General features: G+C 41.1%; 1 protein-coding gene across 1 annotated transcript in view; it reads right to left on the reverse strand.

Annotated features, from left to right (window-relative positions):
* Positions 1-12,723, reverse strand: part of EPSTI1 (epithelial stromal interaction 1 (breast)) — a 185,912-nt gene extending 173,189 nt beyond the window's left edge. The window contains 2 exon segments of the mRNA XM_006837680.1: positions 119-264; positions 12,584-12,723. Of these exon segments, the coding sequence (XP_006837744.1) occupies positions 119-264; positions 12,584-12,723 (286 nt within the window).
* Positions 12,724-13,062: the final 339 nt, after the last annotated feature.

A 13,062-nucleotide genomic window follows, 5' to 3' on the forward strand; every position in this document is an offset into this window, starting at 1 on the left:
TGTTGTTGTGTACCATCAAGTCAGATCTGATTCTTAGAGACCCTGTATAGGGTTTCCAAGAGCGGCTGGTGGGTTTGAGCTACTGGCCTTGTGGTTATCAGGCCAATGCCTAGCCTACAGTGGGTTTGATCAACATTGCAGCCCCCAACAACCACCTTAGCTGTCATCACCTTGCTCAACCATGGAAAGTAGTCCTGAGAAATGTCATGTTGTTTTTCACTTAGTGTACAATATACAAAAATTAGCTCAAGATGGCTCAGTGACCTAAATATAAGAACTAAAACCATTAAACTCTTAGAAAACACCCGAGGAGCAAAGCATCATAAAATAGAACCAAATGCATGAGCAACAAAAGAAAACAGAGAAATTAGATTGCATCAAGATAAACAATTTTTGTACATCAGAGCACTGTATCAACAAAAGACAACAAAGTGAAGAGAATGGAAAGAAATATTTAGGCACCATACATCTGACAAGGGTTTAATATGTAAACAACTCCTACACTTCAACAACAAAGAGATAACAATCCCATTAAAAACTGGAAAAAGGAATTAAATAGCCACTTCTTCTGAGGAGATGTTATTGCTGTTGTTGTTGTTGTTGTTGTTGTTAGGTGCCTTTGAGTCAATTCCAACTCACAATGACCCTGTGTCCAACAAAACAAAACACTGCCTGGACCTGCGCCATCCACACAATCATTGCTATTTTTAAGCCTAATTCTCGCAGCCACTGTGTTAATCCATCTTGTTGAGAGTCTTATTCGTTTTTTGGGGCTCTCTTCTTTACCAAGCATGATGTCTTTCTCTAGGGATTGGTCTTTCCTGATAACATGTCCAAAGTATATAAGACAAAATCAACAACTGGATGAGTGAAGAACATCATCTGATTCCTAAACTATGACTTCCATAGACAGTGATTACAGATTCAAGTAAAATGAAATCCTTGACCATGTCAATCTTTTTGTTTTGTTTTGTTTTGTTTTCTGTTTATCTTGGTGTTGTTTGCTCTTCCAGTTGTGAGGACTTCCTTTTTTTTTTATGTTGAGGAACGATTCATACTGAAGGCTCTAGTCTTTGATCTTCATTAGTAAGTGTTTCGATTCCTCTTTACTTTCAAGCAAAGTTGTGTCATCTGTGTATTGCAGGCCATTAGTAAGTCTTCCATCAATCCTGATGTGAGTTGTTCTTCATGTAACCCAGTTATTTGCCCAACATACAGATTGAATAAGTATGGGAAAGATACAACTCTGAAGCACTCCTCTCTAAATTTTAACCAATACAGTAAGTACCCTCATGGTCTATGTATAGTTTTCACATGAACACAATGAAATGTCATGGAATTCTCATTCTTCATGGGCCACACAGTCAAATGTCTTTGTATAGTCAATAAAGCACAAGTAAACATCTTTCTAGTATTTCAGCCAAAATCCATCTGACACCAGCAACAATTCCCTTGTTCCACACCTTCTTTTGATCCTAGCTTGAATTTCTAGCTGTTTCCTGTTGATGTACTGCTGCAACCATTTTTTGAATTTATATTCAATTAAATTTTACTTGCCTATGCGCCTACACCTGGAGTCCTGGTGTGACACTGCGGGTTAATGCACTGGACTGCAAGGTCGATATGAACTGCAGAGTCAGAGGTTCAAGCTCACCAGCTACTCCCTCAGAAATCCTATATAGGGTCACAAAGAGTTGGAACCTTTTGAACAGCACTTAACAACAACAACATGCACCACACCAGGACTCCTATAATATGTCGGAAAAGCACTGAACTGTTAACCACAAGGTTGGCCATGCAAACCCACCAGCTTCTCCTCAGAAACCATGAGTCAGAACTCACTCAACAGGACTTGACAACAACATTTTAGCATATATCACCTAAAAATAATGCTATATATGAGGGTAAATACAATACAAAGGGTACTGCTACAAAATCACAGAATCCTTTATTAAACAAAAAGATCAAAAAGTAACACTACTGTGTCTTGACATATCCTCTCACCTTTCACCAGTTTCTGGATAGCAGCCCAATTTCTTACTTCATCAAGGCTGATGGTTTTCCCTCTCTGGGCTCATCTTCCCTCATCATCATTCTCAACCTTCCTTAAAATGTTTGATCCATCTAAAAACTATTGTTTTATGCGGGCAGCATTCCTGTAATTGTTGCAAAGCTTCAATGATTTGGGAAGATGCCTACTTGAGTTTTGTTAAAAATTTGATATTAGCCCTGACCTCAAAATCATGTTTTTCCTTGTTGATAGACATTCATTGATCACGGAGACATATTTGAAGACTTTCTGTTTAGAATAGACTGTGTATTTATGAACTGGAACCCTTGCAAAAATACTCTGGCTTCCCCTCATGTAACAGTATCACAACTAAGAAGTTGAATAATAATACAATATGGTCTAATATTCAGTCTACAATCAAATTTCCCAATTGATGCAATTTTTTCATGAATTATTCCCACCCTTCATTTAGGATCCAAGTATGGATTGTTGTTGTTAAGTACCATCGAGTCAGTTCTGACTCACAGTAACCCCATATAGGTTTCCAAGATGCAACTGGCGAGTTTGAAACACCAACCTTGCAGTTCAAACTGACCTTGAGGTTGAGTGCTTACCCTATGGCATCATACCAGGACTTCAAGCCTGGGTTGTTGCTGTTGGTGTTAAGTGCTGTCAAGTCAGTTCCTACTCAATGACCCTGTATAGGGTTTCTGAGAGCAGCTGGTAAATTTGAACTGCCAATCTTGTGGTTTGCAGTCTAGTATTGATCCAACACCACACCATGAGTTCAAGCCTAGACTGTTACATTGTTAAGTGCCGTCGAGTCAGTTCCAACCCATAGCGACCCTGTATACGGTTTCTGAGGAGCAGCTGGTGAGCTTAAAGCCGCCGATCTTGTGCTTCAAAAACCAACTTTGCAATACAGTGCATGAATCCACAGTGCCACAGAGTCCTGTTATTTGATGAGCCTGTTCTGACTATTATAGTCTAGAACCATTCCCTGAGATTTTTCTTCCTTTCATGACACACAATTTGGAAGAATTCAGGTAAACAGTCTGACAGACTATCCCAGACTGAATTTTTCTAATTATTTCCTCATAATTAGACTCATTTTTGGGAGATATACTGCTACACAAAAGATGTTACCTATGATTCTACTGTGGAAACAATGGTTGTTTACTTGTTCAACTAAATACTATGAGAGACAATTATATCTGACGATACAGATTAGAAATAGCCCATCTCTTCTATTGGAAGTAGGAATCAAAGAGTATAACAGCACTCAGATTTTCTACTTGGCATGAAGAGCCAAAAAGTGCAACTTCCATTTTAAATATAAAAATTTCTTTACACCAAATGGTATAATGTGGCTGTTTTGTAGGGTCGGAATTACAGGAAGCTTTCATTCTCCATATTATTTTTATAATGTTTAGGTTTCTGTAACAAGCAGGTATGGTGTTATTTTTATAATCAGGGAACTAGATCCTAGAGATTTTAAATAAAATGGGGAAATGTTTAAAATAAAGATTTATTAAAGGGAGACTCAGGTTTTCCAGTCTAGTTAGCACAGGATTTCCACTCCCACCAGTACCAAAGTAAAACTCTGTACCCTGTACAAGATAAGACATTGAATTTTAATCCTGGTAAATGTCTTTAGTTTTACTATAGAATCTTGAAGGATTGCCTTTTAAGTCTTCATATTTGGAAAAGAAAACTACAAATATTGCAGAACAAAGGAACCATCACCTACTGATTCCTTGATATAGAACAGACCCCTTCAAATGCAATTCCTTTTGATTTTTTTTTTTCATGTTCAGCTTTTGTTTCAGATTCAAATACATTCTGAATAGATGCAATTAACCTTAACAATGTGTATAACCTTACAGCATTCCAGTGACTTTGAAGTAAGTAACCTTACTGTGTAATTGAACTAAGTTTCTTTTTTCCCTTCATTGCTGCTATACTTCTACTGATTATTATAGGTACTAAGTGTTTTCAAGCTTTCATCATCCTGTTGATTTATTGTTTCACTGTTTCAGCTGTCAAAGACTTTTTGAAAAATGCCCACTCATTTTTTGATGATATTGTATTTGAACGAAAATTATTGCTCCCTAAGACTTGGAAGACTTAAAACACAAGCCATACCAAAGAACTGAATCTAGTTCAGAAGAATTGGAAATTCATTCTAAGCATAGCCATAAGTTCTGTGGTTCTGCATAAACTAGGCAGAACAGGGCAAATCGGATCTAACCCAACCACAGTATCTTTTTCTTTCCACCCGCTCCAACAATCTCTTCTGCCAGACATAGAATTGTGCTTTTCAAGCTGTAGGTGGTAGCCCACTGTGAGTTATGAAAACAGCTTGATGGATTGATTTTTAATGAACAAGAATAGAAAATGTCAATGTCAGAATGCTTCACATATAGTAAAGGTGACTACGGTTTTGTGACATTTCTGTTTCAGTTATATCTGCCCTCATATATACCCATACATGCACTCTGTCATGAGGGCAAATGAATTGCTCACTAGAGGTTATGGTCAGAAATCTGAAAATCACTGGAAGGTAATAAATTGTTTAGTCCGTTCAGAAACAATGACAGTTAAGAGAATAGCTCTAACACCGACCCCTCAGACCCTCTGCAATGTACAAAAAGCAATAGGGCAAAGTGGACTCCCACAGAAACTTTAACATTTCTCAAACATGCTGCATTACTCTTTCTATATCACCACTCTTTGCTGCTGTTGTTGTGGGGTTGCCATCAGGTTAATCCCCACTCATGTGACAGAAGAGAACTGCTCTGTAGGTTTTCTTGACTGTGATCTTTATAGAAAGAGACTGTTATATCTTTCTGCTTCAGTGTCACTAGGTAGATTCAAACTGTCAACTTTCAAGTTAGCAGCCAACCACTTAACGGCTGCACCACCAGAAGCCCATCACTCTTGTTAGCCTCTATCATTTCTATTTTCTAGAGGTGAAAATACATCAATTGCTAGGACATTCGCTAGCTGCATTATCATCCCTCTTCCAGTTCCATATCATGTTAAGGATGCAGACGTTGGAAGATAGACTCAGGTTTGAGTTATGATTCTTTCACTAAAAACCCACAAGATCTTGCAAAATCATTGAATCTCTCAAGACTCATTTTCCTCATCTATAAAATCTCCAAATGTTTATTATGAGGACAAAATGCATTCACACATGTAATGTGCTTAGCACAAGATCTGACAGCTTATATTGGAAACATATGAGCTAAACCAACACTCATTGCCATCAAGTCAACTCTGACTCCTAGTGATCCTGGTAGTGTAGGGGGTTAGGAACTGGGCTGTTAACCAAAAGGTGAGTAGTTCAAATCTACCAGTCACTCCACAGGAGAAAGCTGAGGTTTCCTGCTCCCGTAAAGATTTACAGCCTCAGAAACCCTGTTCAGGGTCGCTATGAGTCACAACTGGCTCTGTGGCATACAACCATCAAACACCACAACCCATAGGGCAGAGTAGAACTTCCCCTGGAGGTTTCCAAGGTAACACAGGACTGAACCACAAGGTCAGTGGTTCAAGTCCACTAGCCACTCCATGTGAAAAACACAAGGCTTTCTGCTCCCACAAAGATGTACAGTCTACTTATAGAATCCTATACAGAGTTACTGTGAATCAGAACCTACTTGATGGTACTTAACAACAACCCTCTTTACAGAGGCCAACTGCCACATTTTTCTCCTTTAAATAAATGCTGCACCACACTTTGTTGTTGTTGCTGGGTATCATCAAGTAGATTCCAGCTCGGGGACAGCATAGAAGTGCTCTGTAGGTTTTGAGCAGCTGAGAGATTTGAACCACGAACCTCTTAGCTAGCAGTTGAATCAGTGCTTAACCACTGAGACACCAGGACTCCTTTAACATATGTGCTACTGATAGTTACTTGGATTTCAGTCTTTCAGGAGTACCCAGCTTAACTATCCCACATCACAGCTGATTTACCTCCCGCTGTGGCACTGTAGGATAAACACTGGACTGCTAACCAAAAAGTCAGTGGTTCAAACCCACCAGGTGCTCCTTGGAAATCAATATAGACTCACTGTGAGCTAAAACCAACTCCATGGCACTTAACACCACCACCACAATACTGCATTGCTTCTAAACATCTCTCATACAAAAATAACTCAAAACAGGAGCTCTACTGATGAGTTTGGTATTAGAATCTGGTAATCATGGAGACAGAGTCCTGCTGTAGTGCTGTAGGATAAGCAGTGGACCACAAAGTCTTTTTGAAACACAAGGTCGGAGGTTCAAACTCACTGGCCACTCTTTGGAAATCCTGTTCAGGGTTAATGTGAGTCAGAACCAACTTAAAGGCACTTAACAACAAAAACAGATCATTGAGACACCTACCCCGCTCATTGAGCAACATCATCATTATTAGGACTTAAATTGTTGTTTTACAAACTTTCTGAGAGCTTATGAGCCTTGTCTGGAGATTAGGCTAAATAGCTCCCTTAATGAACAACAATCTATATCAAGCTATCAAGAAAATTACTAATTAGAATCAATCACAGATCTTCTCTTCCAATGTACTATTATTTGTAGAGCTGTATGATCAGCTCTAAGGAGCTCTGGTAGCGTAGTGGCTACGAATCAGACTGCGAACCGCAAGGTCAGCAGTTCGAAACTACCAGCTGTTCCACAGGAGAAAAATGAGGCTTCTGCTCCCATAAAGATTTACAGCCTTGGAAACCCTGTACAGGGTCGCTATGAGTCGGAACTGACTCCACGGTACTTAACAACAACGACCTTATATTACAAAATGTTTGATACTATGAGCACAATAGCAGTCATTAATAAATTGTCATACCAAGCCTTCCTTAATTTTCTTGAGATTTGGGGCTGAAGAGAAGGAAAAGTGTCAGTTTCTAGGGTTATTTTCTTTTCTCAAGCCAACAAACTGGTGAAGAGTATTGAAATATTTCTGGACTCAAAGCAGAAAACAACAGGCAGAAAGAAGGAAAACAGTGGGTTTTCTTTCTCAATATGCATGTACTATTGTTGTTAAGATAGAGTGGGTTCCAACTCATAGCAACCCTGTATAGGGTTTCCAAAGCTGTTAAGTCTTTACAGGAGCAGAAAGTTCCATCTCTCTGCCACATATAAATAGCATATATAACACCCTAACCAGGAGCATGAAGCCATGACAGTGTCTAAGCTGCTGTGGTCAGGCATCAGGATAAGTCCTTCAAGAAGCAGACTCACTCCACCCATGTTGGCTGGTCTTACTGTGGAGACTTGCATACTGCTTTGACACTGGAAACTATGGCACCCATATTCCAAACACCAGTAGCATCATCCCTGGTGGACAGGTTTCAGCAGAACTTCCAGTTAAAGACAAACTAGGAAAACAAGACCTAGGATCTATTTCTAAAATGTAGCCAATGAAAACCTTATGGGTCACAACAGAATAATGCTGAAAGACAAGCCCTCTAGTTGGAAGGTAAGGTTAAGGCACTGGACTGCAAGGTCGGTTTGAACCACAAGGTTAGCAGTTAAAGCTCACCAGCTGCTCCTCGGAAACTCTATACAGATCGCTATGGGTTGGAACCGACTTGGAGGCACTTAACAACAACACCAAATACAATAGGCAAACCAGTGTAGTCAAACATACCAAGAATCATGAAAATCATTCAGAACCGGGCAATGTTTCATTCTGTTGTATGTAAGGTTACCATTAGTCAGAGTTGATGTTATTAGTCAAGGGCAAATAACAATAACAAACAGACACAAAGACAGGATGGGACATGCAAAAGATTGATTGAAGGAACATGTGTGACAGATTCAAGGGGAGGGATCAGAGTAGGTAGAGAAAGCCTTGAGAAAATGAGACAGATCTGCCATTTATGAAAGGAGAGACGGAAAGAAGATCATGTAATAAGAGCCTGAGTCTTCTATATATTTGAGAAAATCTGGGCCCAGAATGGGCTGGCACCAGCACTCTGCCCTGATCACACATTGACTTCAAGTATGAAGGGTAAGCCTGATATAAGATCAAAAGGGTACAGTGGACCCAAAGACAGCAGCTGGCATTGTCCGTGAACTGTGATCCCTGCAACAATTCTTAAAAGGAGATCTGAATAGCACACCTCCCTAGCGGCCAACAAGGTCATATAACTCCTAATGCCCTGTAGACTATAGCTCTTGGGAAAGCATTTCCTGCTACCAAAACTAGCTCATTCCCTAGCTTTCTTTTTAGAGTAGTTAGAAAGAGTTATTTGTGCAATTATCTGATGAATGCCTGCCCCATCCATTAGACAGTACGCTTCAGAAGAGCATCTCTTTCGTTGAATGGTTATTTGTTCCCACGTTTTAAATTAAGTAGCCTATGCTAGAGATCCTCTCTTATTAAAGGGCTGGTGTGAGGATTGAAAAGTTCACACACCATGCACTAGGTACAGTGTGTGCTGCTATTGCTCTTCTCCCAGCCTCTATAGGGCATGTTATGACCAGTTACCATGGCATTGACTACAAATCATGATGACCTCATGTGAACTGTACTCCCCAGGTTTTTCAATGGCTGATCTTTCAGAAATAGATCACCAGGCCTTACTTCCAAGGTACCTCTGGGTGGATTCAAACCAACTTTTCTGTTAGCTGCCGGGTATGTTTGCTATGAGTACCACCAGGGACGCTGTGCAGTATAAAGTCGTTCACAAATAGATTAGGGTGAACCGAATTTACATGTAATTATTACATGCAACTTTCTAGCAAAAGTCCACATTATGGGTTCATTTTCAGAATATCTTCTTATTTCCTTCAAACAACTCCAAGCTAAAGACTGCCTCCAGTATCTGAAGAACATAAACCTTATATTACTATCACAAAGAAGAGCCAGTTGCCAAGGGCTGGGGGAACCAAGAGAAAACCCCTTCCAGAAAACTCTGTTTTAGTTTAATATTTAAGTAGATGTGATATAAGTTACTATGCCATCAAGTCGGTTCCGATTCATAGAGACCCTGTAAAAGGAGCTCTGGTAGTGTAGTGGTTACGAGTCGGGCTGCTAACCTCAAGGTTAGCAGTTCGAAACTATCAGCTGTTGTGTGGGAGAAAGATGAGGCTTTCTGCTCCTGTAAAGATCTGCAGCCTTGGAAACCCTGTGCAGGGTCACTATGAGTCGGAACTTACGTCACAGCACACAGCCACCACCACCCACATATCCCACCAGTTTTCTCTCACTCTGTTAGTGGAAAATATTTTGAGTTTTCCCTCTCTGATAGGTTTCAACCTTACGCAGTTCCGGCATTTGCAGGCTTTACTGTACTTAGAATTGCTTAGCACTAAATATGTCAAGAACTCAGCTTTACTTTAAGGTTTACCAGTGGTCCTCAAAAATTTTAACAGATCACCATAGATTTGTAATAGTGTATCTTATTTATATATGTATGTTGTTGTTAAAGTGCCATCAAGTCGGTTCCAACTCATAACGACATTGTATAGGGTTCCCAAGGAGTGGCAGGTGACTCTGAACTGCCACCCTTGTAATTGAAATTGACCTTGCAACCCAGTGCATTAACCCGCAGCACCAAACCAGGACTCCATGCATTTATGTATAAGTAGGTGTTTTACATCAGTGTGTTTTTACAAAGGACAAACACTGAACTGCAGGGTGATTTAACATAGTGGTGTTAAATCTGACTCAAAGCAACACTGTACAGGGTTTCCGAGCTTGTAAGTCTTTACGGGAGCAGCATGTTTCATCTTTCTCCCAAGGAACAACTGGTCGATTCAAACTTATGGTTAGTTGCTCAACTCATAACCCACTAGGCTACCAGGGTTCCAGACTTAGCATAGTGGTCAGGCAATAAACACAGACAGCCACCCTGAAATGTACTCCCTGGAACATGACATACAAACAAGTTCAAATTGAAAGTGAACACCACAACTTTACTACTAAAGTCCTTAACTTTATCCTTCCTTTTTTCTTAAATTCCCATCAGGGTATCCTTCTAAACTCTCTTTCCCCAAAATAAATAAATGAAACCTTCTTTTGAACTTTCTTAAAAGGGTTTTATTGAGACATTACTTGCCATTCAACCATCCCCCACCCCCACTTCCATTAGAGGAAGTTAAGTGAGATTTCGCAGTAGAATACACATGACTAGTGGAGATGCAACAAGAATCCAGAGTAGTCCAAATAGGATCCTGAATATTAACACCTTTAAGGAAATGGCTCTTAGTGCCCTGTGTACTGCAACTGGACCATTTGCAATCGTCTTAGAAATCACAAGCTATTACCAGTAAGGCCTTTAAGGTCTTTTAATTGAAAAAACAAAAGCAAAACCCACTTCCACCGAGTTGCTTCTGACTCAGTACTGACCCTGTAGGACACAACAAGGCTGTAAATCTTCATGGGTGCAGAGAGCTCATCTTTCTCCCTTGGAGGAGCTGGTGAGTTTTAACTGCTGACCTCATCCCAATGCTTATCCCTCAGTACCACCAGGACTCCTAGTGGTTGTTGTTAAGTGCTGTCAAGTCAGTTCCAATGCATAGACACCCTCCAAGGAGCGGCTGGTGGTTCTGAACTGTCGACCTTGTCGTTTGCAGTCCAGTGCTTATCCTACAGCACCATACCAGGACTTCTCAGGCCTGGATCATTAATCAGAAAACAGCCCCTTTCTAAGCAATTTGGTCCAGTGAGATGCTGGGGCAATTTCTCATCAGATAAGAAAACAAGTGGAAGCAATCGCCATTGCTTATGAGATGGTATGAGTTAGCAAATATGATGGGACTTCAAGAAGCTCATGGAAAAATTCCATTCTCTTATAATTCCAGGTTTCAAAAACTTTTTGAAGCCCTCTTGTAAATGGTTAAAACTAAGTAGATGCTTTTTATTAGGACAAAAAAAAAAAAAGATGTGTGAAGGATGTTTATCATCAACCTAAGAACAAATGTCCATGCCCTCCATTACTTTGAAATATTACAGCTTAGATATTTCTTGGTTACTTGAATTAATGAGGTGCTTCTATTGTTGCAAACTATCTATTATTCTAAAGATGAAAGAAATCACACAGATCATCCACCTCATCTAAGGGTAACCTTAAGCTCTATCATATTAAAAGCCTGATATTTAATGAATTCTTTCGAAGCTAAAGGATGAAAGAAAATCTACTGTGTACTGATTATAATATTATATATACTGCTCCTTAGCAACCAATGTTTTGTCTTTCATGTGACTAGAAGTTTATGGGGGAGAAAAGGGAGTAACTGAAAATAAAACCATTTGGACAGTTACAAAGGAGCCCTAGTGGCGTAGCAGGTTTGGTATTAGAATCCTCACTAAAAGACTGGCGGTTCAAATCCACCAACTGCTCAGTGGGAGAAAGATGAGGTTGTCTGTTCCCATAAAGATTTAGTCTCAGAAACTCTAGGAGCAGTTTGACTCTGTCCTAGGGGGTTGCTATCAGTCAGTAGTTACTGGATGGCAGTGGGTCTGAGTTTTGGTGACCAGCTACAATTCAGTGAGGCAGCATAAACAAATGTTTCCAGGGCAACAGCCGCAGTACTTTTCACCAAAGACCAAGGGTAAACATATGTAGCACATACCAAAGCCTGAGGGCACCTCCTAGCTCACTCTAGCTCAGGAGGCTAGTTCTGAGAGCATCCTTGGAACAAAAAGAAGCTCACTCCTGGAGGCACCATTTAGTTCTAGATCACACAGTGATGGAATCCTTGAATTCCTGGGAGGAGACCTGGGTTCAATTCTTGACCAAGTCACCTCAAGCACAGCCACTACCCAAATGTCCCTGGAGGCTTGCGTTGGGTACATTTGGCCTGTGGGTTAATGCACTGGACTGCAAAGTTGGTTTGAACCACAAGATCGAAGGTTCAAGCTCACCAGCCGCTCCTCAGAAACCCTATACAGACAGGGTTGCTGTGAATGGGAACTGACTCGATGGCACTGAACAACAACAACAGCGGAGCTTCCAGATTAAGACACACTAGGAAAAAAGGGCTGGCAATCTACTGCGGAAAGTCAGCTAATGGTTCAATCTGGAATTGCTCATGGGGACGCCGCAAGATTCAGCAGCACTCTGTTCTTTTGTGGATGGGGCCCACCGTGAGTGGGTGTGACTACAAAGCAGAAAAACAGCCCAGATGGCATTCCTTCTTTGCAGCTGACTTGACCAAGTCATTTAGGGTACCAATTTTTTAATAACAATAAGGGAAATGTTATTTTTCTATAAGTTAGAATATGAGGTGCTTGGGAAATTAGTAAGTAGCCGCCCAGGTGGTTTCTACACACCCTTATCTTTCTCTGCTTCATGGAAGGATGTTGTTGTTGTTAAGTACCATGGAGTCGGTTCCGACTCATACTGAACCTGCACAGGGTTTCCGAGGCTGCCGGAGCAGAAAGCAGCTTGCTCCCGCGGTACAACTGGTAGTTTCGAACGGCCGACCTTGAATTTAGCAGCCCGATTCATAACCACTAAGCTACTACTAGATGGGGATATTTAGCTAAGGACCTCAAACATTAATTTAGGGACAGAGTGGGCTCTGTCCCTCCACCACAGGTTCTGAAACACTTACTGCGTGAGACTCTGGCCCGCGTGCTCCGAGCTCTCCCGCGGAGGGTCCTTGGTGGCCGCCTCCAAACCCTGTCTCTGGGCTGGACGCGGGCTCGACTCTTGGCGCCCCGCAGAGGGGTTCCAGTGGCGTCCGGAACCCATCACGCTACTGCGAGTGTACATGGCTCAGACCGCCGTCAGAGTAACCGGACCAGGACACTTGATGAGTCTCGAGATGAGATTCCAAAGAGCAAGGGTGGCAGTTTTAACAGCTCAGTTTCGATTTTCTAACAGCTGAGTTTCAATTTCCCGCTAACCGCCTCAGGCTGCCCAGGAAGTGATTCGCCTTTGTTCTCCACTGAGGCACCCTTGACTTGACCGCCTTTAACAGATCTGGCCCCTCCCCGCTCCCGGATATTGAGTTGAGGGCTGACTCTGGGTACTACAGGTGAATGAGCTTAAGGTCTCACAACTGCCTTAAAGGATAATGCAGTTGTAAGG

This window comes from Chrysochloris asiatica, unplaced genomic scaffold (genome assembly GCF_000296735.1).
Source record: "Chrysochloris asiatica unplaced genomic scaffold, ChrAsi1.0 scaffold00022, whole genome shotgun sequence".
In the NCBI taxonomy this organism is placed as follows: domain Eukaryota; kingdom Metazoa; phylum Chordata; class Mammalia; order Afrosoricida; family Chrysochloridae; genus Chrysochloris; species Chrysochloris asiatica.